General features: G+C 43.9%; 1 protein-coding gene and 1 long non-coding RNA gene across 5 annotated transcripts; one reads left to right on the forward strand and one right to left on the reverse strand.

The window, feature by feature from the left end:
• ARHGEF33 (Rho guanine nucleotide exchange factor 33) lies at positions 1 to 27656 on the reverse strand. Of its 3 annotated transcripts, none has more exons than XM_080998684.1 (16): positions 27368 to 27656; positions 23822 to 23994; positions 19011 to 19060; positions 16943 to 17107; positions 15162 to 15283; positions 14382 to 14524; positions 13384 to 13428; positions 11843 to 12067; positions 11082 to 11211; positions 9594 to 9726; positions 9036 to 9119; positions 8591 to 8674; positions 7475 to 7623; positions 6227 to 6391; positions 3564 to 4360; positions 1 to 1841 (listed from the first exon to the last, which is right to left on the reverse strand). In XM_080998684.1, exons 2-16 carry the CDS (start codon positions 23856 to 23858, stop codon positions 1804 to 1806), a joined length of 2367 nt encoding a protein of 788 aa, XP_080854810.1. In that variant the 5' UTR covers positions 23859 to 23994; positions 27368 to 27656; the 3' UTR covers positions 1 to 1803. The 3 variants fall into 3 exon arrangements, with proteins under 3 accessions (XP_080854810.1, XP_080854809.1, XP_080854808.1); XM_080998683.1 differs by having other exon boundaries at positions 3580 to 4360; positions 14382 to 14521; positions 27368 to 27655; XM_080998682.1 differs by having other exon boundaries at positions 3580 to 4360; positions 27368 to 27655.
• LOC308473297 lies at positions 10581 to 17121 on the forward strand. 2 transcript variants are annotated; one of them, XR_013984013.1, is made up of 3 exons: positions 10581 to 11060; positions 14136 to 14259; positions 16998 to 17121. It is a non-coding gene; the product is annotated as an uncharacterized lncRNA (long non-coding RNA). The 2 variants fall into 2 exon arrangements; XR_013984014.1 differs by lacking the exon at positions 16998 to 17121 and adding an exon at positions 14973 to 15152.
• Positions 27657 to 27944: the final 288 nt, after the last annotated feature.

Raw genomic sequence — 27944 nt, forward strand, 5'->3', positions numbered from 1 at the left:
TGAATAATACAGCAAAGTTTATTTGAAACAAAATAAATACATGCCTAGACTATTAAGAAACCAGTCAACTTCTCCTGGAGTTCCTCTCCCTCTTCTGAATATTCCCCACCACTTTTAAAATAAAATTGATTCTTCTGTGACGTCTGTTTAGAAATTCAGATTCCACTGTAGCACCACTTTATATTTTTGGAGAAAGAACAGTGGAAGATCTGTTCTTTCAGCATCAATCCAACTGTATTTTAAAACAACAACAATGTTGCATCATTAAAACAGACTAAGTTGTAAATCAGTTATTGCATGAACTATACACACACTTACTTCCTGGCTACTCTTAAATCTGAGCCGTCCTAGAGATGGCAGCCAGATCCATCTAGGACCATGCAAAGATGTTTCCACATTTTGCTAGCTAATTAAAATGGTTGGGGTGGGTGGGTGGGTGGGTTGTAAAATGACGTAGGAGTTCTTTATAGGTCCCTGTGTCCCACTTCTGGACTAGATGGTTCGTGCTCACCTCCATGATGTCTACTAGGGATGGTCACCTGACATCCCAAAACACATCAGTATACAGCGGTACCTTGGTTCTCAACCGCCTTGGTTCTCAAATGCCAAAAACCTGGAAGTGTTCCAGTTTTCGAACATTTTTTGGAAGTCAAACATCCAATGCAGTTGTTGGCTATTGTTTCAGGGGCACCTGCACCAATCAGAAGCTGCGCCTTGGTTTTGAACATTTTGGAAGTCAAACGGACTTCTGGAATGGATTAAGTTTGGCGCTTTTGTTTTTGCTATTTCTTTTGCGTTTTTGTTTTTGAGGCTTGTTCGGTTAATTTGTTTTTGTCACTGTGTGGAACCCAGTTCAGCTACTGACTGATTGATTGATTGTGTGACTGCAGAAATGGATAAAAGCAATACAAACAATGACTATCCTCAATGCAGTTAAGAAAAAAATTAATTTTAATTTTTATCCTCTACAATACTGTTTTATTTATTTTAGTACAGTACATATTGCTTTCATTTTCTAGATCAATGGTCTTGTTAGATAGTAAAATTCATGTTAAATTGCTGTTTTAGGGTTTGTTTTTAAAAGTCTGGTACGGATTGATCCATTTTTCATTACTTTCTATAGGAAAGCATGCCTTGGTTTTGGAACGGACTTCCGGAACGGATTAAGTTTGAGAACCAAGGTACCACTGTACAGCCCTTATATCCTGCCTAATTATAATAAACATGTAGCAAAAGTGAAATAGCACACGTCTGGACTTTGTACGTACAATGTCCTGATAAGAGATTCAGAAATATTGTGACATATACATCAATGACATCATACTACAATCTTCCATAACTGCGAGGCCCTTATTGCTTGATGGCAGCAATAAGTTAACAGTTGTGTGAGTGGCAAAATACTGTATTTTCCAGTGTATAAGACTAGGTTTTCCCCCTAATAAATTATGTCAAAAATTAGGGGGCATCTTATACACGGATAGTGCTGGGGCCATTTTCTTAAGTCTGAGTCCCCCAAAATAGGGGATGTCTTATACATGGGGGCATCTTATAGACAGAAAAATACGGTAAGCTTCTGACCCCCCAAGTCAGGATAAAATACTAGTTCCTAAAAAATTCAGGAGTTGGTTGTTTCTTCTTTTCAAGTGCCAAAAAGCTGGTGTCTTAATTTTAAAATAAGCTAATTTTAAAATCAGATGTGTGTTTCACTTCTTTTTGAACAGCTTGCGGAAGGAACTGCGCAATCTCCCTTTCTGTTCTTGCCTTGGAGTGTGGCTGCTGAAAGAGGTTTGCTCATTGTCATCCCTATGAGAAAATCTGGTGTTGTCTTCTAAATGCATCTCCTGAAATGAAAAAAACAAGAATTTCACAAAGTTGTCCCGCAAAAATTATAAATGGCATTAAACAAATACAGATATAACAAACCCTTGTTTACAAGCCCCTGTGCCTAAAAGTAGAATGACAAAGGCATCCTTGCCTTTGCACACTTGTCCTTATTTTCAGGTCTGTTTTGCTTGGAGTGCTTCAAAAAAGTTTCATGTATTTCTTACAACCGCTCCCTTTCTTTTCCCCATGCGAATTGGTACTTCCATTCGCCTCGACAACTACAGGGATGCAGGCACTAACTGTTTCATGAAAACTGGATGCTGAGAGACTGCTTCACTCCAGAGCTATTTATATAGTACCTAAAAGTCAGTGTCTGTATTCAGTATGTCACAACTCAAACATGGCCCCAAAGGCAAGGCTATGTAACCAGAGACAGTTTTGCACCACAATGGCTCCAACTGGACTGGGAATTCAAAGCATAGCTGTCAACTTTCAGATCTGAAAATAAGGGATCAGCAGCCTCACCTGTCCCGGGAGGATATTTAACAATCCAGGATAGCAGCGGGAAACTGCGCTGGAATAAGGGAATTTCCCGCAAAAAAAAAAGGGAAGGCTGACAGCTATGATTCAAAGTAGGCTACACTATGGGGTGATGTATGCTGTGAGGCAGCCTGCTCTATGTTCACATTTTGTTCACAGTAAGAAAGTGGGCTGCTGAGATTTGTATTTTTTTCAGCTTTTCAACCCTGACTTCAAATGTAACAGTTTAAATAAACCATACACCGAGAAATCCACCTGCATCAAATATGTCTAATACTTTGGTGGACTCTCCTGCATTGGAGTTTTCGAAGCAGAGCTATGCGACCCCAGTGCCAACCTTTGGAAGACATCTGAAAGCAGCTCTGTACAGTATCGCGAAGTTTTTGAATGTTTATTTTTTTATATATGTTGGAAGCTGCCCAGAGTAGCTGGGGCATCCCAGTCTGTTGGACAGCGTATAAATAATAAAATTATCATCATCATCATCATCATCATTATTATTATTATTAAATAGGATAACCCTATTTTCATTGGAGAACTGGTGGAGGGTATGTTAAGCTGCCTTGAGTCCCTTTCAGGGAAAAAGGTGAGGCATTAATTAATGATAATTGTTATGTACTGAAGTTCCCACCCTAGGCCAGCAGGGGGATACTGTAGATAGTTTTCACTCAGGTCCACATATGCAAATAAGGGATTGAAAGTGACATTCAGTGATTGGATAGTTACAGAAAGTGTTACAGTTGCGTTGTATGAAGGCTGACTGAACCCTTTGGTTCAGTTCTGTTCTGGCCTCTGAATAAACAAGAGCTGTTTGAAGAATCGCTGTGTTGTCTGATATGTTCACCCACAACTTAACAATAAGGATAATGATAGGGGACCTTCAGGTCACAGGTCTAACCCATAGCTGTCAACTTTTCCCTTTTCTTGCGAGGAATCCTATTTGGAATAAGGGAATTTCCCTTTAAAAAAGGGAAATATTGACAGCTATGGTCTAACCCCCGCACTCAAGTGTGCCAGCTTGGCCCCACAACGGTGGGAGTCCGGGGCCATGGGTGCCATACAGCGTGCCTGGCCCTGGCATCGAAATTTGAATTTTCATGAATTTTGTGGGAACTCGGGGGACACCCAGGGCCCGCCCTCGCTCCTCCCCCTCCTCCCCCGTCGCTTAGACCCTGGCGAGGAAGCGCCTTTGCCCTTGCCTTTTGCTCTCCTTACTTCCAGAAAGCTGGGCTGGTCGCCCGCTCCTCTCGGCGGCGGGAAGTGGTGCCGCTGGGAGCTCCGGGAGGCGGCGGAGGGGGCGCCGTGGGCCGGGAAGCCCCTCTCCGTCGGGGGCGGCAGGCGGCTGCCGCTGCTGCTGCGGGTGCTGTACAGCCTGGCGCTGGCGATGCCTTCGGAGCCGCCGCCTCCGCCTCCGCCGCTGCTGCGCGGGAACTCCTTGAGCGAGCGGCTCAGCTGCTTGCCTTTGCTGCGGAAAACCTCGCGCTTGTAGGTGCCGCTGGCCGCCGGCGGCGCCGCGCTCTTGGGCAGCGGCTGCAGCGTGCGCTCCGTCCTGCCGGGCTCGTTGGTGAAGTGGACGGGCCTCAGGAAGCAGATGTCGATGCTGGACTCGGACGAGGCCGGCGAGCACGCCTCGAAGGCGGGCAGGTTCCGCAGCGGCTCCACCTCCTCGTAAGGGTCGCCTCGGTACTCGAAGCCCTCGTAGTCCGGCGCGAAGCCGGAGCTGTCCTGCAGGAGGTCCGCCGCCGAGGCCCGCCGACGGGGCCGCTCGCGGTTGCCGTCGGGGCCCGTCGAGGGAGGGGCGCTGCTGCCGCCGTACTCCAGGTCCGGGAGGGCGTGCAGGGAGGCGGCCAGAGCTTTCAGGTCGTGCTCGCTGAGCTGAGAGGGCGCCAGGCCGTGCTCGGGCCGCCGCCCGTCCGTTTCCCACTCGCAAGGGGAAGCGCCTTGCAGGCCCTCCAGGCCTTGTTGGGGGCTCGCTTTCATGTGGGACCTCGAGTGCCTTGGAAGGGAGACCAAACCAGTGTCGGATTTAGGTATAAGCTAAACAAGCTGTAGCTTAGGGCCCCATACTCTTGGGGGTGCCCAAAAAAATTAAAGGAAAAAACAACAACAATTTCCAAAATAGAAGATAAAATACAGTGGTACATCTGGATGCGAACGGGATCTGTTCCGGAGCCCCGTTCGCATCCTGAAGCAAACACAACGCACATCACGTGCGCAGGTTGCAATTCACCGCTTCCGTGCATGCAGGGGACGGCATTTTGAGCGTCTGCGCATGCGCGAGCGGCGAAACCTGGAAGTAACGCGCTCTGTTAGTTCCAGGTTGCCGCGGAACGCAACCCAAAAAGGCTTAACCTGAAGCGACTTAAACCCGAGGTATGACTGTAAAACCTACATACAGCAACAGTGTTTTGTATTGTGTAGACTCCTATGATGTAAGTAATGGGCCCCGTCTGCTAGCCAGCTCCCTAAAATATCACTGGTTTGCTCATTTCTATATATAGGGTGCCTACACTCCTCATGGACTGGTTGCATGGCAACACGTGCAAATGGCTTTAGATATCTATTAGGTCCATAAATTACCATATAGTATATATTCAACACAAAAAACAGCAACAATTTGTTGTTGGCAAAGGACAGCTGGACATATAAAGGGCCCCATTACCTTCAGTAGCTTAGGGCCTCATCAAATCTAAATCCAGCCCTAGACCAAACATGAGCTGTTGAGGAAAGTTTGGACTGGAAACACACCAGGTAGCCCCAGTTTTGGGGTCAAGAGCTTGCCCTATTTTATATACTTCGCTGCATCATGAAAGACATGTCGCAGCAGTTTGCAAGCAACATAGAACAATATGGGAGCACCCTAGTCGTCAAGTGGTTTACAGATAACTAAGCAAGAACCTCAACATTCTGGTCTTCAATGTTATGGGTGAGCGCCAATGTTAGTCATCCTCAGAGCAGACCCTTTGATTTCAGTGCATCTACTCTCAAGTCCATCCTTAATCTGGCTCTATTCAAAGCGCTTCTCAGCACTGCCAGACTAAACCTCCCTTGCACTCTGCCAGCCTTCGGCACCTCACATCAGGGGAACAAACCTCCCTCCCAAAAAAAACCCTTTTATGAATAGTTTTGGATAGGTGCCTACCTCAGCCTGAGCTATTACAGCTACGAAGAGAAGTGGATGCAGTAATCATTAAATACATACAATTCTGCTGAAATTATGTGAAGTAAAACAATAAAGGAGTCCTAAAAGTGACCAACAGCCAATTGAGGGAACCGGATAAGTGCCCTTCCACAGCTGTGGAGGAAGGGAACTTACGCTGTCACGGTTACCCTACTTCACTCACTGAAAGACCCACAGCCACAGGCAATGGTTGTCTGGCCAGCAGTTGTTAAGGGCAGTGGAGAATCTTTAGGATCCAAAGTCCTCTGGTTCTTCCTCCCTTGCAAAATGCACCCTCAATTATTCCAGCCCTGGTGTACTGACTGCAATGGGAAAGGGAATGGAAGGAAAGAAGCAAAAGGCCTGGAGCAAAAAGCTGCCCCACACACAGCCAGCACAGAGAGCCGGCTGGGCTTAGGAAGCGCCAGTACAGTAATTCTGCCATGGAACCTTCTCATCCTGCAGTAGGGTTACTCAGATGCTGCTGTAATGCTCTGTGAGCCAGTGTGGTGTAGCGACCAACAGTGTTGGGCTAGGACTGTGGGAAACCTGGGTTCAAATCCCTTCTTGGGCCATTTGCAGAATCTCAGCCAAATCTAAGGATAAAATATGGGGAGGGGGAACCATGCACCACCACCACCACGAGCTCCTTGAAGGAAAGGTGGGGTATCAGTGTAATAATTAAAAGAGCATTGCACTCACATGGCCGTTGTTCCAGAAGTCGGGGCTGATGGGAACAGTTGCATGGCCTCTTCAGAGTGGATTCCACTGTCGCGGATGGAAGTAGCGCTAAGCGTTGGAGACGCATCTTGGCCAGCGCTGGCGCATAGAGAAGCTAGACCTTTGTATAACTTTCCGAAGGAAGATCTAGTGGAATCAAGATATAATACCACCATCAGTCAAACCATGAGGACCAGCTTTTACAAATGGCAGCCTGTTATTCCCACGTTCATTGCAGCAGTGGATCATTACATTCATACTTGTGCTGTATTGTTTCTACAGCTTTGTGATGTAATACCACAAATTTGGTTTGGGGCACACATTCAGCTTGTGAGAACTTAATTTTTCATTGACTGATTAGAAACATGTTCCTAGGCCTCATGGCTATGGAGTTACATTTTTAAAAAGCCAAAAATCTGAAGCACTAGGGCTGACAATTCACTTTAGGAAATAAATTGTTTGCATTTTATGCACATCTTTACTTACAATACAGAAAGACTTTAAAACCTTCACAGAACTTCAGTGTATACGTGGCTTTAAAGGATTGAACAGCTGACAGGTAGTTAATTAGCTGCTCCCTCAGTCCATTTCAAAGGGTCATAATCGTGAGCCAAATTCCATACAACACTTCAGCAGTGTATTATACCTCCTATATGAGTATATGTTTCAAGCTGAAGAAATATACTGCTTTCTGAGGGTGGCCAAAACAACAACAAACAAACAAACCTCCACCTGCTGCATAGAAGTTAATGAAAAGCTAGATTTGTGCTTAAAACAGCTTTTAAGGCACTGAGAAAGGTGCAAGAAGCAACTTCAAGGAACAGACTCATTCTGGTGTTGAAAGTTTGTTCTGAAAGTCATAGGCCATGTGTTCCTCAAGGAATAAACAGGCACAGAAAGTGTCACTGGCTGATGAACCTCTCTGTTCCCAAGCCTGTGATTCGCACATCGTGATCATGCAAGGAGGAGCAGTTGCAAGGGAGAATGAGCGGAAACAAGGTCCAACCATTCTCTTCACGTGGTCCCACCCATCCAGGCCATTTCTGACATCTCTCGATCTCTCTCTCTCACATACACCCCTGGACTCCACACCAGAAGTGATCCATAGCTGAGGGATAAATGATCAGGGAGGGAGGGTGGACACATACTCCAACTTTTCTTACAGCAGAACTTGGCTCTTCTTTGCCTGTGCCTAATCAAAATAGAAGGAAGCAGCCCCTTTTCACTCACTTTCTCAGCTTCTTCCGCTTCTGTATCAGCAGGTCTTCGTTGCACTGGAAAAGAAGGCTGTGGTGCGAGATGAACACTCGCAGGCGCTGTACACTAACCAGAAGGAGGTAGTAATCGGGGTGCTCCTGCTCCGTGTACTTCAGGATATTCTGGCGCAAAAGGAGGAGAGCCACACTGAATCACATGAAACATCCTGAACGCTCTACACCAGGGCCTATGCATGACCGTACAAAGGGTGCTGCAGTACCTTGGAAGATTCTAATCATTGACTCATCCTTGTCACTAGGGAGTGCCTTCTACCAGCTTCAGCTGGTGCACCAGATGTGGCCATTTGTGAACAGAGATAATGTGGCCACAGTCGTCCATGCCTTGGTAACCTCAATATTTTAGCACTGAAATGCACTCTACGTGGGGTTGCCTTTGAAGTTATTCCCAAAGTTGTGGTTAGTAAAAAAACAACAACTGCTCGAAGACTGCTGTGCAGAGCTCACTGTCATCATCGTTTATACTCGAAACAAAATTTAAAAAGTTCCAGTAGCACCTTAAGAGACCAACTAAGTTTGTTATTGGTATGAGCTAATTGGTATCTGAAGAAGTGTGCATGCACACAAAAGCTCATACCAATAACAAACTTAGTTGGTCTCTAAGGTGCTACCGGAAGGAATTTTTTTTATTTTGTTTTGACTATGGCAGACCAACACGGCTACCTACCTGTAACTAGAATCGTTTATAGTGTTAGGCATGTTGGAGAATTTGAATGAAAACTGAAATATGTTGCTGGTGTTTGCACCCATGTCCAGAATGGAAATACAGCAAATATCAGCATGCACTACTGTTGTTGTGTTCAGTCTCCAAACAATATATAATTGAATATTTTCTTTTTTAAAATGCATTGCACTTCCTTTGCATTATATAACGATAGCAGAATAAATTAAGTACGTAATTATGTAAAATTTGCCAAAGTGGAAATTAGATTAATAACATAGTTAACATAGCTTTTTTGTCAGAAGCCAAGCTGGAGCAGAACAGAAACAGCACTGCAATGCAATGGTTCTGGAGCAGAACAGAAACTGATGTTGTCTTATATTCCTAACACTGATCCTCATTAGATCTTACCTGTAAATGAAGGAGGTATTCAGGAACACGCTGGACAATATGAAAGAAGAATATGTAAATATCAGACTTAATTTCTTCCTCAATCTGTCAGCAAGAGAAGATAAAGAAGAAAAGATAATTTGTACTGAAATGTTTATATACCACCATTTATAAGAACATCTCAAGGCAGTTTACAATAAAATCCATTTAAAATGCAATAAACAAACATTAAAATAGATTTGGCAGCATAAATATAGTCCAGAGTGAAACACAAGGGGTAAGAGCGCTTAAGTCAGTTAATCTCACAGCTTGGTATCCAACTAATGTGTCCTGTCAGCGCAAAGAAGTGAAGAGGGAAGACCCTCTTTACAGAATCTCTGTATGGGTCTGGATCAACATCAACATGACTAAAAATCTGCTCAAAGCACACAGATGTGCCAGTGGTTCAAGATGCACCCCAACTCACCTCCTTCACAATCACCACATGGATCAGCGAAATGCACTCCGGCAAGTCTCTCAAGCAAGCAACATAATAATCCAAAAAACCGTTCTGAAAAGCAAATAAGAAACATCTCTTGAGAATCCTTATGTGTGTGACAGACACACGAGTCCCCTGATTCCACCTGACTCTGTTTGATAAACACGGACCAAGGCAGCGATTCAGCACCGAAATGCCCCGAGGCAAAATCATGGACCTTTTCCACAAAAGGTGGAAATGCTTCAATATTAACCTGTCTCCCCCTCCACACACACAAAAAGCATCTAAAAACAATTGCAAGAGATAATATAGAATCCACATTTCTCTGACCTGTTGGACACCTCAATATTAGGCTCTGAAGTTATAAGCTTGTTTGAGGGAAAAGTAGATTAGATTAGATATGATATGATAATGTAATGTGCTTAGTTCTTGAGGGAGGGGCGACATACATGTACAATTCATTCCGCTGGTCCAAAATGGCCCAATTACTGTACTTCAACAATGCATCCCTCTCCTGCTCCCCATATTTTTTCCTCACACATGTACCTCATCGTTGGTTAGCTTGAGAAAGATGTCTCCCAGGATTCCTTGCCGCGGCCAGCTCAAGACTCTCTCCTGCAGAGCATGAAGTAAGTCCACATGCTGCTGGACCAAGTATCGAAGAGAATTGGGGACAAAACTGCAGCCAGGAAACAGCGGGAACGGCATTTTGAAGAGCCATTAACAAACAGAAGAAATGCACTTAAAAACACTACACATGGCCGAAGCTGTGAGAAGGTATTTGAGAGACAATTCAAGGTGCTGATTTTGACTTAACAATGAAGTAGACTTGATGTTGGGTTGGGGGGGGGGGAATCTGATTGAACCTCCCAACTTTTGTTTTCTCACAACGTTGTAGACCCCTCCAGCTATTTTAAATTGAAGCAGTGGCACCGGTATTTAATCCTCTTCCCACCCCCACATCACTTTCCTGAGCTATACCCTCTTGGTTTTGACCTTTAAAGCCCTATGCGGCCTAGGACCCACGTACCTACGGGGCCGCCTTTCCTGGTATGCCCCGCGGAGGACCTTAAGGTCCACAAATGACAACATTTTGGAGGTCCCAGGTCGCAAGGTGGTTAGATTGGTCTCAACTAGAGCCAGGGCCTTTTCAGTACTGGCCCCGACTTGGTGGAACGCTCTGTCACAAGAGACTAGGGCCCTGCGGGACTTGACATCTTTCTGCAGGGCCTGCAAGACACAGCTGTTCCACCTGGCCTTTGGTTTGGACACAGTCTGACCCTTATGTTTCCCTCCCCTTATGGTCTTGATTTATCGGCTACTTTAAAATGAGGCTGCATTTAGATCGCATTTTAACCTGTATTTTAAATTGCCCCCCCCTTTCCCCCCATTATGTTTTTACTGTGATTTTATTGGTGTTAGCCTCCCTGAGCCCGGCTCTGGCCGGGGAGGGCGGGGTATAAATAAATAAATTATTATTATTATTATTATTATTATTATTATTATTATTATACCTTCAGCAGAAAAAACAACAACTATTCCAGATTAGATCTGACTAGGGATGGATAAATTTGTCCATTTCAGTCCTTTTAAGGTTCTGATTTTCTCCACGTTTCTGCAGTGGAATGACTTCCCCTCAGGTATGTGTGTCATAACTCATGGTGGCTGTTTCACCCTCAACTGTGGGTCTAATAGTGGTCACAATGGACCTGAGCAGGACAAGTTTGGTAGTGGCTGTTGAGCAGCTCCTAGGGCAAGATGGGAGTGTTTTCAGCCACCTGAAGCCACTGGAGACAATGCCTGCTAAGCAGCTGGAGATGATCTCTGTCTGGAGAGGACAAAAGGCGCTCCATTATCAAAAAGAGAACATGACCAGGTAAAGCAGCAAATGGATGCCTGGCTTAGGAAGGCAAGAACAAAGTTGAATGGAGAGGGAAGGATGGAAAGAGGAAAGGGCAGCAGGGATCCAAAACAGCGGCCAGCACGTTTAAAGAAAAGCATTGTTGCCCAACAGTTAGTACAATTAGTAAATACCTTCTATCCTTGGAGTTCCTTTTCACGTCCTGCCCATACAACGTGGCTTTAATTTTGAGGACCTGGGTGAGGTTCACAACATACTTCCTTTCTGACTCAAGTAAGTCCAAAGCGATATTCTGCCTTTTAGCTTTGGAGAAACAAGGTGAAAATGATTTGGTGTTTCAAACGGGTTATTAATTATTGTGATTATGCACTCGTATCTAGAAAAGGTGTCATTCCAGGAAGAAAAAATCGAGCAAGCAGAAAACGAAGACCTAATTCCTTTATCAGTGACTCAGGGGCCAAATGTAGGCTTCCAGGCTGACTATGCCCATACCAGGCCCCTCCTCAGCCCGGCTCTGCACCCTCCTTGACTGCTTTTGCCTGGCTGGAATTTGCCTTTGCGATAATGCTCAGAAAGAGGGAAATAATTCCAAAGGAATGTGACTGCAGAGTAACGTTTTCACTGCTTCTTGCACTGAAGTACCACCAGCTTGGTAGCACTGTAAGAAGTCAGGAGCCGCTAGGCTAGATTTCAAATGAACCCTGAGTTCAGAAGCTACTGCAAGGATTAGCCATTTCAAATCCTGCTCTATAGATTACAGCAATGATTCATTCAAATTCCTCAATAGTATCTAGACTAGGGGTAGCTCACCAGTGCTCCAACAGATATTGTTGGGCTGGTAGGAGTTTTGTAGTCTAGCAATGAAGGGGGGCCACAGGTTCCTTGTCCTTCCTCTATAGCCTTTTTGCTTTCTAGCCACTACCTTTATTCTCACCTGCAATAGACGGTTCCCGCAGCGCATTCTCCATTGAGCTATAGCTACTGGGACCTAGTTCCTTCTGCCTGTCACTCTGGTCCTTTGGAATATGTTCGCCAGCCCAGTCTTTACTGTCCTTGGGCTGCTTCCACACTGTGGATGATGACTGGCCCTTTGGCTGAGCATCAGCAGACGAGGAAGTTCTGAGGTTCTCTTCCGTCTCCAGATTTGTACCGGTTAACCCTAGGAATTAGAACAGGTGGTCAGCAGGACCAACAGGTGCGTCCTTAATGGCCACTTGGCCCATCAGGCTGGTCAAAAACCCATAGCGAAGGATGCTGGACTGCTGTGTGATGGCTCTGAAACCAGTGGGCTCAATCGGAGCAAAATGGTGACTAGTCATGCTCTTCCCTCCATTGTTGGAGGCCGAATGACTCTGGGTATACCAGCTGGGGGGAATCAAAAGTGGGGAGGGCGCTGTTGCACTCTTGTCCTGCTTACGGGCTTTCCAATGGACATCTGGTTGTCCGACATAAGAGACAGGATGCTGGACCTTTGGTCTAATCCAGCAAAGCTCTTCTTGTGTTCTTATGTGTACCAGAAGAGCTTAAAAGAGAAAGGAGCAATCTGGACGTAGCTTAGGAACGAGAGCAGGAGGACATATGAAATTGAAATTGAAATACTTTATTGTCACTTGTACAACTTGTATACAGTGAGATTACACAGGCACCCCCCCCCCACTCAGCTCTCTTAGTCTTAATTCCCCTCGTTAATGACGCACACCCACCAAACCCGAAAGTCAGTTGCCCTGTTGTTATCTTTTCATTCAGCAGCCTAACAGCCCATGAATAGAAGCTGTTCTTTACCCTGTTGGTGCGACTAATCATGCTTCTATATCTTCTGCCTGAGGGCAGGAGATCAAGTGCCAGCCAAGGTGTGAGTCATCCCTGAGAATTTTCCTCACGCTCCTGAGGCAACGTTCTTCCGCTATTTCATCCAGCAGATTCACGGGACAGCCCATAATATCTTGTGCTGTATTCACCACCCTCTGTAGGCACTTCCTATCAGCTGATGTCAAACCAGCGTACCACACCATGATGCAGTATGAAAGGAATATGGTGAATATGGTGAACGGTTCTAGAGCTCCACTGCCACATCTTGTGGTAGTGAGTTCCACAAGTCAATAAAGGACCCTTTGAAATCACCTTGTCATTACATGTCTCTTAATAATCGGTAACAACGGAGCAGCAGGGTGGCCTTCTGGCAGCTGCATTGCATTCACCAGGACAGGGAGAGGGCAGGGCAGGGCGATGGCAAGGTCAGGGGAGCTCTGGATGGGCAGAGTTGCTGCCCTGCAGGTGTTGTGTATGCACCTGCAGCAGACTGGTGATGCCAACCCAGCACTCCCCCAACCTCACCACTGCCCTGTGCCCCCATTCTGGAGAATGCTGTGCTCCCTCCTCAAGTACCACTTGCTGGTTAGGAATATCTGCCAAACGGGGAATATTTGGGAGCAGAAATTGATTAACAACAAAAACCACCCCTCCAATTGCACCAACCTTTCATGCTGCCTTCTCCTAGTCCCATGGGCCTGCAGTCAGAGACTAAGCAAGAACAGGAGAAATTTTAGTTATTTCTAAAGGAAGATGAGTAAAGCAAGCTTCACCTAGAGATCTAAAGTTAAACATTGAGGAAAGTGCTTTGAGGGTGTCTAGTTTTTTAAAAATTTAAGGTACTGTGGGGGGAGGGGGGAAGGGTGGTTTTTTTTTTAATGTAGTCTATCCATCTGACTGATAGCTCAGTCAGTAGAGCATGAGACTCTTAATCTTAGGGTCGTGGGTTCAAACCCCACATTGGGCAAAGAGCTTTCCGCATTGCAGGGGGTTGGACTTAATGACCCTTGTGGTCCCTTCCAACTCTATTTTTCTATGAGCCTATGATCTGTGGTTGCTTCCAAATAAGCCATTTTTTCTCAGGATTTTTTTCTTTTTACATAATGTGTTTGCTCAAATTTTACAGAGGATTCCGTGCTGCTTCCAGGAGGGTCATTCCTACCGCTTCTGAATCATTGTCTTTCCCTTATAAACAACAATATATTGTCCCTTTTCTGTGTACAACCTGGTATTTTCTGTCCAATCAGTGGGAATGATGCAGCCGCATTTGCAGCTCAGTAGCCATTCACTGTAACCCATCCCATGAGATGGGTGTCCCTTTATAACCCCATGTTTAGTTTTTCCTTAATTACCCCTAACACAATGGACTCCTTAATTATCCCTAACATTTCTGTCTCTGTTTCTCATTTTAATGAAAGGGAGTTATAGCACAATAGCCAGAGCTGCTAAACCTTTGGCCCCACAAAAACATTTGTAAATGGGAAAAACCATTCTGGGCCCTGCACCATCTGAGGAAGACGCCTTTACCTGCTGAATGGCAAGGTAGGATCTCATGAAAGTGAAAATCTCAGGTGGGGAGAGGGAGGAGAAGGTGTTAAAATATTGTAAGCTGCCTTGAGCATACAGGATAGGGTAGGGTAGGGTCGATCAAACAAAATAACTACCTTTCTCGTACGTTGCGTTATGCAACAGCTTTACAAAATCTTCATTAATCAAAACTGGCTCCGGAAGGTTTAGTGATCGAAAGGGACTTCCTTGTAGAGGTGTAGGGACTGTTTGTGACCCATGCTCCTCCTTCTGTATTCTTCTGAGGCAAAAATAAAAGCAAGACTACCAGAGCATACACTTGGGAGACACACATTTGTTTTAAGGTATAAGAATTTACAAAAGTTAAATGTAAAAACAAATAAGATATCTCTTGTTTCAAACACACTGTCACAATCTTACGTAGTATATTGAAACTAGAATTCTATGAGTAGGTCATGAAGAGGGGAAAGCATAACAAGAGCAGAGCACAGCTTGTTTCTGACACATTAGCATAAGGGAGGTAAGAAAATAAGGAAAATAATCAAGAAGAGCCTGGGTACTTCTTTTCTTTTCTTGGCTGGGGCTACTACTTCATGCTAGCGGTTTTAGTTATAATACCTCTTTGCAAGACTGTTTGCATTTCTAATTAAAAGCTGAATGTTGTGTTTCTGCTGGTTGAAGATCTTTTGCTAAAGCCCAATGCATTTTACAACTTGAATTTATTATAGAAACATCTATTCTATTACTGTCAGTTGACCTGAATAAACTGGACTTTCTGAGGGGTATGACTTGGGGGACTGCCAGGAGGAGCTGATGCACTCCAAAAAATCTACCCTGCAGCACGGAGGGGAGGGGAGAGAACCAGTGCTATGAAGTTACACAGGGATTTGAAGAAGGTTTCGTCTACAATCACTTACTTTGCTTTGAGCTTGCGAGATTCTTTCCGCTTCTCCTGCTGCAGCTGTTCAATCTTCTGCTGCATTTCCTCCTGTTTGGCACTGATTTCCTCAATCATGGACTTGGCATCACTGAGCTCATCCTGATTAAAAAGACAAATGATAGCAACATATGTTAAGAACAGCAGATCTGTTCCTGAAGCATCTTGAGCATACAAGTGCATGTGCAGAATTGGGGTGCAACATCCTAACCTTACGAAATGCAAACAACTATGGATTGATTGATTGATTGATTGATTGATTGATTTACCAGAAGGTACAGTATTGTTGTTTTTTGAAAAAGTGCTGTTATTCTCACTGAGGCTAATGAATGGCCAAACAGAACAGTGTGCCTGTGGTACTTAAGTACAAAAAGAGTTGTTTGCATGTATCTGGAGTCCTTTCACCTCATAAAGAGTGAGGGCAAGTTTAAAATTAGAGAGGGCAGCTAGCTTGCAGCTTGTTTCTTCTATTGCCCTGCATGAGACTTCCGCTTTGCCCAGTCTCACGAAGGACAAGGATTTAGGAGTCAAGGTTTATAACAGTGAGGTATAGCACCTTGGTAATACTAATCTGGAATAACACAAGGGAACAAAATCAGACTAGATTGCTGCTCTCATGTGCTGATTACCCCCAAATAGAGGCAGATGGGGCTCATCAACCTGGGAAGGTAGCCCATCAAGGAGAAGAAAAACTCTGACCCTAAACCTCCACTGCCTTGTGGGGTATCTTCGGGAGAAGAAAAGGCTAAGGAGTAACCAGGGGTCGGCAAACTTTTTCAGCAGGGGGCCGGTCCACTGTCCCTCAGACCTTGTGGGGGGCTGGACTATATTTTGGAGGGGGAAAATGAATGAATTCCTATGCCCCACAAATAACCCAGAGATGCATTTTAAATAAAAGGACACATTCTACTCATGTAAAAACACACTGATTCCCGGACCGGACCAGATTTAGAAGGCGATTGGGCCGGATCCGGCTCCCAGACCTTAGTTTGCCTACCCATGGAGGAAACTCTACACAAATCCAGAGTGGAGTCCCTAAAATAGTTGGATGGCGTCTTGTACACCTCTTTCTGGAAACTTCTGCAGCTAAGCTGGTGACAAGCATATTACTCTGCTTTCCTCTGGACCACATCAGTGAGGCTGGAGGTGGGGGGGGGGTCATCATCTGGGCAGTCCAGGATCTCCATAAACACCACCCAGGCTTGCACCCCCAGACTCGCACTGAAGGTCATTTTGGTGATGTTGACACTGTGGTTTGACTTCACCCCCCGCCCAGAAGGAACACTCCATTGTCTCTCGAGACGGATGGATGCCAACAAGAACTTAATATGTTCAGAATACATTGGGGAATATGCCTGGCAGTAATTACCATATTTTTCGCTCTATAAGAGGCACCAGACCATAAGACGCACCTAGTTTTTGGAGGAGGAAAACAAGAAAAAAAATATTCTGAATCTCAGAAGCCAGAACAACAAGAGGGATCGCTGTGCAGCGAAAGCAGTGATCCCTCTTGCTGTTCTGGCTTCTGGGATAGCTGCGCAGCCTGCATTCGCTCCATAAGACACACACACATTTCCCATTACTTTATAGGAGGGAAAAAGTGAGTCTTATAGAGCAAAAAATACGGTAATTTACTGCAGCCAGTATTTCTGCATTCTACATGTGCTAGACGTCTAGATGTGCTAGACGTCTCTCTCTGCTTCAAGCAGGCCTAATCCCCTCCCTTGAAAAAGGGGCTGGTTGTCAATGGACACGGCCTACCTTGAAACAATTAAGAGAGTTCTTCATCTCTGCCACTTTCTCCTCCATGGCACAGCGGCAGCTTTGGACCTTCTCCTCAAGAGCATACTCTCCATGCTGGATCCTTGATAGTTCCTGCATTGCTTCGGTGAAACCGGTTTTCAGTTCAGAAGCCAGAGCCTGCAACTAAATGAACCAGAATTCATGATCATTGCTAATGCTGCAGAGATGGATTACATAAGAACAAATAAAACTGCTTTATAGAATATTTGCCCATCTAACTCCATACTGTCTATATTGACTGGCAGCAACTCTCCAGGGTTTCAGGACTGAACCAGAGACCTTTTGCAAGCAAAGCAGATGCCTTATTACCACTGAGCTTATAGTCTCCACCCCCCGACCCTTTTTTTTTTTATTATAAATGCCAATCTTCCACTTTAACCTCAGATTTAACCTCTCTGCTCCCTACCTGTGTCTCTTTCTCCTGACACTTGAATACCCTTCCACCCTGATTTTACTCACTGTTTTTTATTTATTCTTTATTACATTTCTATTACATTTCTCCCACAGGGGACCCAGGTGACAAACACACAAAAGAAATCATTACATGTTTTAAAACTGTGAAAGCATCTTAAAAACAGCTCCAATACAGATGTAGTCTGGAAAAGACCTCTACTTAAAAGGCTTGTTGGATGAGGAAGTCATCTCTTTCAGCAGGCACTGAGAAGTCAGTGGAAAGAGAACAGGGGCATTACGTTCAAGACACACTTGTTCCTCTTGCCTCTTCCCAAATTAGCCTCTTTCCCTTATTCCTTTCCTGTCCTCCACAATGTGCCTTGTCTCTACCTTTAGATGCAATTCTGCATGCAGGACCTGCTTCAGTCTTTAATTTTTGTACGCTGCCTATATGTTTAAATAAACAGCAGTATTATGAAATAAGCTCTTACTGACAAGCAATATTATTACGTTTCCCCTTATTGCTTTTATTTTGTTCTTTTATTGGACGGAATCCTGTTTGCTTTTTAAACATACAGGCAGACTATATCTGTTCCTAGACCGATAAATAAAGCATTGACAATGTCCCCTATTGAGGAAGCCCTGATCCTTGAACATTCATAGCACGTTCCTTCCAAATGAATACCTTAAAGAACCTGGCTCCATGTTTCCAAGTTTATGAGGACCAGAAAGAGAACCATTCCCACCACCACCCCTGTAATCTGCAAATGCTAATAGAGATCTCCTTAGATCTTGATCAGGCCTGCACCTCTTGTGACCTACCAAGCCAAACACAGCAGACACCTCCTTTTGCATCGGGGGTAGAGAACTTCTTTAGCCCAGGGGGTGGGGTCAGATTATTATCTAACCCACCCCATGTAGGCCATGTTTGCTGGGTGGGTGGAGCTGCCCACCTGTCAATCAAATGACATCACAGTGATGCCCAATGACCATTTTTTACCACAGGGGTCTTTGGAAGCTAGGGTTGCCACCTTTGGTCGGGCAAAATATGGAACAGGTTGGGGAGAGGGGGATATTCTCTGTATTTTTGAGCCCCAGAGGCATTTCCTAAACAGGGAGTTTATCTTTTGGAAGTATGACCCGGATATAAAATCTGGAAGTCCTCTCAGAATATAGATAAATCGGGGAATAATATTAATTTTGAGAGCATTCACCTTTCCCCAAAGGGTAAGGATTAATGACTCCCACTTATCAATGTCTAACTCTCTGCACTCTTAACAAACTACAGTTGCCAGGATTCCTTGCAGGGAAGTCATGACTGTTTGAAGTGATATGATACTGCTTTAAATGTAAAATGCAAATGTGGCCTAAGACTTCATGAAAACAAAACCAGAATGTAATATTTATTCCGGATTATTTAACCCCAAATTGAAGAAGGGTTAAGTATCAGAGCATCTGTTGAAGTGCCTTTTCAATGTCAGATATTTTGGGGAGCTATTAATAGCATTAAGGTTTTAAACCAAGTCTCTGTTTGGCTAGTCTGATGTGTTATGATTTTTTACATAGAGTTATCAAAAGCCTCGCTAATTCCTTAAATGTTTGGGATTATTCAGAGCAAGTTGCTCATTTTTACCTGGGCAAGCTGTGTTGCAGGGTTAATCACTGGCACAGTTTCAGTTTCTCCTGTGGGAATAAAGAGCTTCAGTCAATTAACGGGACTTATTAGGCTTGCTATATATAAAATGGGGGCATAGTGATTTGCAGTCCACCTTTAGGTGGAAACCTGTCTCTTTTCTGGAACACAGAGTCCTGCTTTGAAGCTGCCACATTATAATAATTTTGCACAAGCTACCACAATTACAAGCAGAGGAATTTCAGCACCGAATTGTACCAATGGTTCAGTTTCACGTTATAGCTATGGAAAGCTATACATGTGCTATATATGATTAGTTAGGGGGTTAAAATGTGAAAAGCTATGGAATAACTGATTTTGTAATGTGTTAAGTGTTAAGTTGTGGGTGAACATATCAGACGACACAGCGATTCTTCAAACAGCTCTTGTTTATTCACAGGCCAGAACAGAACTGAACTGAAGGGTTCAGCCAACCTGCTTATATAGAGCTCCACCAGAATGCAACAGTAACCATTTTCTGTAACTATCCAATCACTGAACGTCACTTTCGATCCCTTATTTGCATATATGGACCTGAACTATCTACAGTATCCCCCTGCTGGCCCAGGGTGAGAACTTCAGTACATAACATTAAGAACATAGGAAGAGCCTGCTGGACCAGGTGAATGGCCCATTTAGTCTAGCATCCTGTTCTCACAGCAGCCAACCAGATACCTGTGGGAAACTGGCAAGAGGACCTGAGCACAGGAGCCCTCTCCTCGCCTGCGGCTTCCAGAAACAGGTATTCAGAATCAGTGCTAGCATAGTTAGTAGCCATTATGAGCTGTATCCTCCATAAATTTGTCGAGTCCTCTTTTAAAGCCATCCATGTTGGTGACCATCTACATAACGATGTGCTGCATATCTATTCAGTAAATATATTAATGGTAGTGTTGGCCCAAGACACTGTTGAATGCCTTTCCCCCTTTACTGTGATCCACGCGACGGTCACCTCCAGGCTTGATTATTGTAACTCGCTCTACGTGGGGCTGCCCTTGAGACTGACCCAGAAACTCCAGCGGGTGCAGAATGCCGCAGCGAGACTCCTTACGGGGTCTTCGCCGCAGGATCACATTCACCCAGTGCTATACCAGCTGCACTGGCTCCCGGTGAAGTACAGGATCAGGTTTAAGGTGCTGGTTTTAACCTTTAAAGCCCTATACGGCCTAGGACCCTCGTACCTACAGAACCGCCTCCCCTGGTATGTCCCACGAAGGACCTTACTGTCTTCTAACAAAAACATATTGGAGGTCCCAGGCCACAGGGAGGTTAGACTGGCCTCAACCAGAGCCAGGGCTTTTTCGGCTGTGGCCCCGATCTGGTGGAACACTCTGTCACAAGAGACTAGGGCCCTGCGGGACTTGACATCTTTCCGCAGGACCTGCAAGACAGAGCTGTTCCACCAGGTCTTTGGCCAAGGCACAGTCTGACCCCCTCCTTTGGTAATCCTCATAGAACTCTAGCCCAATGGTTGCCATTAATTTGATTTTGAATTGATTTTAGAATGAACTGATTTTAGAATGCTGTGTTACTTTTATTGTTGTTAGCTGCTCTGAGCCCGGCTTTGGCTGGGGAGGGCAGGATATAAATAAAATATTATTATTATTATTATTAGGCCTAACACTCTTTTTTTACAAAAAAAAACCCCTGCATGATTGATAGAAGAAAGGCATCATATAAATGTAAGGGGGGAAAGGGGCGGGGAATCATTTCCTGCCTTCAACTATAATTAACAATATTAGAAGTGAGAGATTTCTTTTTGGGATAATTCAGGATCTGTTTTAGCTAGAAGTGGTGCTGGACTTCTAACTGTCCAATGTGAATCCCACCGCATCAGCCCAGAGAGTACGTGTGGGCATGTGACTCTTCAGTAGTGCCATTGTTAATATCCTCCAAAATGGTGGCTCACATGCAGTGACACTGGATGAGCTTCCCTCCTGCCAACACGGCTGATAGGTTCCTCAGTCACAAATTTAGGCTGCAATCCCAAATGCTCTCACACTTTTGAGTCAACATGCATAGGGCTGCAGTGTTATAATGGAGTTTACTATCCAAAATTTGAACCACTGGCATGATCCAGCACAGCTGGTCTTCTATTTAAAGGGATCCCATCCCTTTTTAAAGAAAAGATTGCTTCTATTGGTTGGCTTTCTTGAATCCAATTTATTATTTTATTTTTGCTCACCTGTGAACACAACTCAATGCTTCGAGAACCTTAACAAACCTCACTTTACTGAATCCTGGAAATTGTAGTTCTTTTGGGAGGGGGGAGTTCTAAGAGAAGCCCAACTATCCTCACTAACTTACAGTTCCCAAAATTATTGCAGAGAAGCCATGACAATAAAATACACGTAAAATGAAACCTAGATCTGGCTGTGTGTAATTATCCACCTTCGGGAAAGGCGTGTAGGTATATTGGTGGGGTTGGGTAGGGGTTATTACTGAATTTGCCTTAACTGTGCATGAAATCTGGTTGCCTTTTACTTAGGACACTGAGACCCTGAGGTGATACAGCCTTCCTTTCATTATCTTAAACCTCAGAGGGCCTGGGTTTCCTTAGGAAAGCAGGACACCTCTGTAACTCTTTGCTTACATGCTGATGCCGTCTTTCAGTCAGAGATGAAGTAATTTCTGAGTGAGAGGCAAAAGTAGGAGACAGAAAACAACAGTTTATCTTTCTACTCCTCTTCCACAGCTGCTATTTAATAAATAAAGGGGGGGGGACAAGCATGCCATATCACATTTAGTTTGACCTTGACTAAATGAGAAGTAAGACACACAAGCCACTGCTCTACCATAATAGCACAAGAAAGGCAGCATGAAGTAAACACCTGAAAAATTAAATCCTTCACTGTTGATCATTTTTAAACACCTGCCCACACCAAGGGAACACACAACACGGATGACAGGGCTGGGTACCAGTTTTGTCTAACTCTTCCTGTGACACCAAATGAGCACTTTTACTCCTTGGAGGGCATCAGTTAATTCAAAGCATCCTGAAATTAATTTCCACTTCAGCTAGTACTAGGGAATGGGGCTTGCAGGATGCACAGTTATAATCTTATATAACCGCTAAAAAAATAAGCACCTCCTGTTTGTGCCTCCCAACCGTTTCCTGTGAAGCAGTGCCATTTAATTCTAGAAATAATGCTCCTTTTTCTCAAATAGAAATTAGACCCTGCCATGCTCAGAGCTATACCATGTGGTTAGCGTTCCATTTGAAAAGTCCAGTGAGGTAAGACCAACAGCTGCGACTGTTCATTCGGTCTATTTTGACATTTCCATGCATAGCACTACAAAGAGCACACAGGCCTGTTTGTAGCACATGTGAATATTGTCATATAAAATGTACATATCTAGCCAACAGAAGCATGACAATGCAAATGATTTTCCTGCCTATCTGTTTTGGGAATCGCCACAAATTTAACTTTGGAGGGGAGACTCTCGGTGTCAAGCGTAGTTGTTTTCTTCAAAACTAGGCCATTAGTGCTCAGAGTCAAATTAGGTGCACCCATTTGTGCAATGAAAAGTTACAGCCCCTCCAGATGTCCTTTTGTTGTCTGGGCTCACAGACAGCTATATCTGACCATACAGTCAATATAATTGGCATCAGCAGAAGTTTTGAGGTAAGTCATAGAATCATAGAATTATAGAGTTGGAAGAGACCACAAGGGCCATCGAGTCCAATCCCCTGCCAAGCAGGAAACACCATCAGAGCACTCCTGACATATGGTTGTCAAGCCTCTGCTAAGTATACTGCTTTGCCTGCAATAGGTGTATGTCCCAGAGCTTCCTGCTGAAATCCCATAACTTTTCATACCACAAAAGTTCTGGGCTTTCATTTTGCTTTTTGTCCCACTTTTGTTACACTTTAGGGAAAGAACGACCTTCCAGACAGGAGGAATCCAGTAACATTGGGGAAGCAATGCAGAACAACTAATAAAGCTGAATGAAGTGTGAATGGTCCAGTTTAAATCCACTGCTAATGCGCCATTATTGCATCAAAGGCATTGTTGCAGAATACACCCACCAAAACAAAGCACTTGGAAGAGGGGCTTCTGGGAATTCAGACAGGAACTATGAATCACAGTGATTGGAAACAAAGCAGTATATCTGCCCAGAAATTTTGCAGGCAAAAATTGAAAGCAGAATTGCATATAAGCACCCTAATACCATCATGAGAACAAACCATAATGAATGCACAATAAATCAACACCTGGAGGGGCCCTTTATGAACTGCACTGTTGAAATCAGTTCAGTGTCTACGTGGGGCTCCCACGTATGAGCTATCTGCACATCAGGGTGATGTGTTTCTATAGGCTACACAAAGGGATTATTGCTGCTCCTCCGCCAGTATATAACCCTTAGGTACTACTGCTTTTGAATCCAAGTTTTGTATTCTAGCATGTATATATTTTTTGTTTGTGAGTGAGAACATTATAAATGGAATCCAGCCTATGCCTTTGTGTTCATGGAAGCTTTTGATTCAGTAAAGGCATCTGCTATTGGAAGAGGAGAAGTGGTTTTGCCAGCTCCCCCTTTCATCTGCATCTCCGCAAGCCACCTCAAACTTCCTCTTGTGAAATCAGTCTGCAGCTGATTTGCGGAGATCAGGGAGGTCTGCAGGACATAAGGGGAGGGGGGAATCTCCTCTTCTGTTAGTGGATGCCTTCATGGGACCAAGAACACTTCCAGGAATGCAGCTGATAGAGTGCCAATGAGATTGCATCCTATGACAATATTTTTATCTCTTGTTTCAGTAGATACTTTACCTTCTTTTCTGTTTGAATCCATTCTCCTTAAACACATTGGGTATTTTTTTTCAAGTCCAGTCAAAGCATCTTGAAAGAGCTTTTGGCGTTTCCAAAAAACCCGAAACAAAACTATCCCATGGTCTTGAATAATTTAGCATGTGAGCTCTCCAGTGAGTCAGATGATCCAGTTCCTATTTCCAATGGAAGAAAGAAGTACAATGGCGTTATTGTTCCACTTTGGGCCAGTATTGCTACGCCCTGGGGGGAAATGGCTTTTAAGTGACTTCAATAACTTGCACTTCATGGAATATATTGGTTTAATGGTCACATCTATAGAACAGTTGTCCCACTGTATTCTGAAGGGCTTCTTCAGAAACAGACTTCCTGAACTGGGAGAAGGCAGATCAACTTTCCCCAGTCCATTTGCTGAGGGACTTAGCTATCCCTACTAACATGACTGTCGGTAAAGGAGAGGCCTATTAAATGGCAGAAGAGAAAGCAAAGTCCCTTCTTGTATTCTGAGCCTGTCAGGCTCCCATCCTAACCACAGATCAGGTTTGTTGGCTGCCAGCTGGCCACCCATAAGCTACAACGTGGTGTCCTCCAAATATTGTTGAACTGCAATCCCCAACCATCCTGGACCTTTGGCCATGATGGCAGGGACTGATGAGCAGCGGAGCCCAACAACATCTAGAGGGCATCAGGGTGTAGGGATTTATTGATTTATTAGCACATTAGCAAGTGTTAGGAGCCTGCAAAATGTTATAGGAGGAAAGGAGTCGTCAGCTTGGCATCGATACTCTTTTTTTTATTTTTTAAGACGCCAATGGCTACTCGTGTCCCTCTAGTAAACAGAAGAACAAAGCAATGTGATGCTGTTGACTGTTGTCAAAAGCCAGTGCTGTTTTCTGTTGCATTTGGGGAAAGCATTGGAAACCAAATTGGGAAATAAGTCTGCATAACGCACTGGAGGTACTGATTTTGAATTACTGTAATTCGTTTGGAGCACCAATAATTCAAGGCAGATGATAAGCCATAAAGGATTTGGAGGTAGGAAATAGTCACAGCGGGATGACAGGGCACATCAGACTTCGGCTTATACTGCTTCAAACACAGAGTTAAGCAGTTTGAGGATTCAGAGACTTACAAGGATCTAATTTTTCCTGCCACCCTCCTGTTCCTTCCCATGCCTGGCCTTTTTTGTTTGTAAGCCTGATGGAAGGGCCTCTCTATCCCTCCTCTCTCTCTGATATGAGCCACTTTCAAAAACAACAGTTCTTTAAAAAGGGAGGTGAAAAATATAGCAAAGAAATTAAACAGCAAAAAAATCCTGAGTTCATAGGAGGCAAATCATTTGAGAAAAACCTAAAGGAAATTAGGATAACGTACTGCATTTAGCACAGTGGCACAGTGGCAGGGAGCAGGGAGACATTGCCAGTTGCAGCCTGGCAGGTGTCTACTGCCTCTTCACTATTCAGGGTGACTCATTGCCATTTAAAATCACCATGTCATAAAAGACAATCAGAAATACATTAAACTACAGCATCAAAAATGGCTTTAAAAAAACAACAAAAGGTAGACACTACAAATAAAACATAAGCTTTTTATCACATTTGGCGAACCCATGGCACGCTCTCCAGATGTTGAACGCCAACTCCTACCAGCCAAAGCCATCAGCAAGAATGAAGGTAATTAACAAACTGAAGCAGCCTTTACTTTGAAGTAAATTGTGTTGATTTCTATGGCCCTTACTTATATCACTACAGTCATGAGTCTATTAGACCAGGCTTCCTTAACCTCGGCCCTCCAGATGTTTTGAGACTACAATTCCCATCATCTCTGACCAGTGGTCCTGCTAGCTAGGGATCATGGGAGTTGTAGGCCAAAAACATCTGGAGGGCCAAGGTTGAGGAAGCCTGTATTAGACTCTTGGGTTGAGGAATTATTTAGGGTTTTTTGTTGGGGGGTTGTTGCTGTCTTTGATATTAATTTTGGGTATCTTTCTTTTAGCTCTTATGATTTGTGTGGAAATGGTTTGATTTGGTTGCGTCCTTTTCGATGTACTATTTATTGCTTACGACTACTTTTGTTACATTTGGAGTTATGTGATTTCCCCCCGCCCCCCCATGCTGTAAGCCACTCTGAGCATGGCTTTAATTATGGAAAAGTGGCATACAAGTAAAATGGATGCATGCATGTACGTATTATGTATGTTTTTATATTATCTTAGGGCATAATCCAGCCAAAGCAAATAATTGCAAGTCTTGATTATTTTCGGGCCCCCTGCATATGCTGCAACATAGGGAATAGTGGTAGCTCAGTAACATAGCAGATTGATTTCTATCATCTCCAGGAAAGTGGGGGGGAAGACTCCTAACTGTAACCCTGGAGAGCCACTGCCAGTCAGTGCAGTTTGTGGGCCTTCAGATTCTGTTGGAACACAACTGCGAACATCACCATCATCCCTCACTTTTGACTGTTCTGGCTAGGGCAGATGGGAACAAACCCTGCACATCTCGAAGACCACAGTTTCTCCCTCCCCGGTGCAGACATTATTGTGCTAGATGAGCCAGTGGTGTGACCCACTCTAAGGAATCGTCTTATGCCTGAGCAAGTGTGTGAACTTGATCAAAATTTGGACGAGAGACCATTTAGAAACAATGCACAAATATTACACATTTCAAAAGACCTATATTTTTCCCCATCCCAATATTAAGCATCTGCTCTCTCTTTTCCATTTAAACCAGTCAGGCTGTAATAATGCTTACCTGTGGCTGGTTTCTGGTTTGCACCTTTAATATGCCAACTATGGAATTAATACACGTCTACTCAAAAGGAGACCCCGTTAAGATAAATCTGACTTGCTCTCAGGTTAGTTAGTATAGAACTGCAACCTAAATCTCTCTCTATATATATATATCTGTACACACTGCTAAATGTTCAGATAATAAAGGGAATTGATTTATTTCAGATGTGCTTAAAAGACCTTATATAAGATTATATCCAACAAACAAATTTACTTTTTTTGTGAAACCTGTGAGAGGCTTGCTATTGGTTTTATGAGGGGAGATGTCAGCTTTTTTGCATCCTTGGATTGTGAATACTGTACTGAAATTCCAGTTAATTCTGACTGAATAAGAAAGTTTTTCAAAAACCATAGGAGAGTCTTTTTATTCTTCTATTCCTTTCACAGTCAAGGAGTATTTCTTCTCCCCAGTACTTCGATTTATTATACTTTGTAACAAACCAATAAATAAAGCTGGCAATAAAAATCCCAAGGTATAGACAAAATGCAGATGCAGTGCAATCGTATGCATGTCTTCTCAGAAGTAAGCACCACTGAATTCAATGGGATTTACTTCCAGGTAAGCATGTGTGCGATTGCTGCCTAATGTCTGCCTAAATGCATTGAATTTTATCTCCTGCTCTTAGAGAATATTGTGATGCATGTAAGTTTAGTGCCAATTAATTACCAAAAACATGCTCAGCCTTAACTTTATGTTAACATTAAAACATACTTTTAAACGCTCTATGAAATGGAAGCACAATACGTTTTAAACTTACCCCCCAGCTGTGCTAAAGCTCTTGCAGTTTCAGTACCTTCGCAATCGGGAACAATGACCGTTTTTCTAAAAACGAGCTCCAGAAGGCAGCTAGGGGAGCCTGCCGTTTTCAGAAGTAGGTCTATCACATGCTAATCACTAATTTCAAATCCAATCATAGCTAACCCAAAGCTCTCTAATTATGCAGTCCTCAGGTCACATCCTTGTGTCCCTGTTGGTTAACACAGCTATGATTTTAATATGAAGATGAACTCTTAAAACAAGTGTGATGTTTGTTTAGATTGCAGTTGTCTTTTCTAGTAGCAATGGGAAAAACTTTGAGCTTCACTGTAGCTTGAAGCAATGCTCTTTGGAAAGAAGGAGAACCAGATGCAGAATGAAGAACACATACAGCACCAACATTTTATGGATGTGACCCCAACTATTACCAACCTACTTTTCAGTCAACATAGGGATTAGTTGCATCAGGTAATAAGGCTAGACACTGGCATGTCAAACCCAATTGGTTTGGGGGTATGGGCTATAGCCAGTGGGGGCAGCTGTCCCCCCCCCCATCAAATAAATAAAAATACTTAACT

This window comes from Podarcis pityusensis (genome assembly GCF_964106645.2).
Source record: "Podarcis pityusensis genome assembly, chromosome: 3".
NCBI classification, from domain to species: domain Eukaryota; kingdom Metazoa; phylum Chordata; class Lepidosauria; order Squamata; family Lacertidae; genus Podarcis; species Podarcis pityusensis.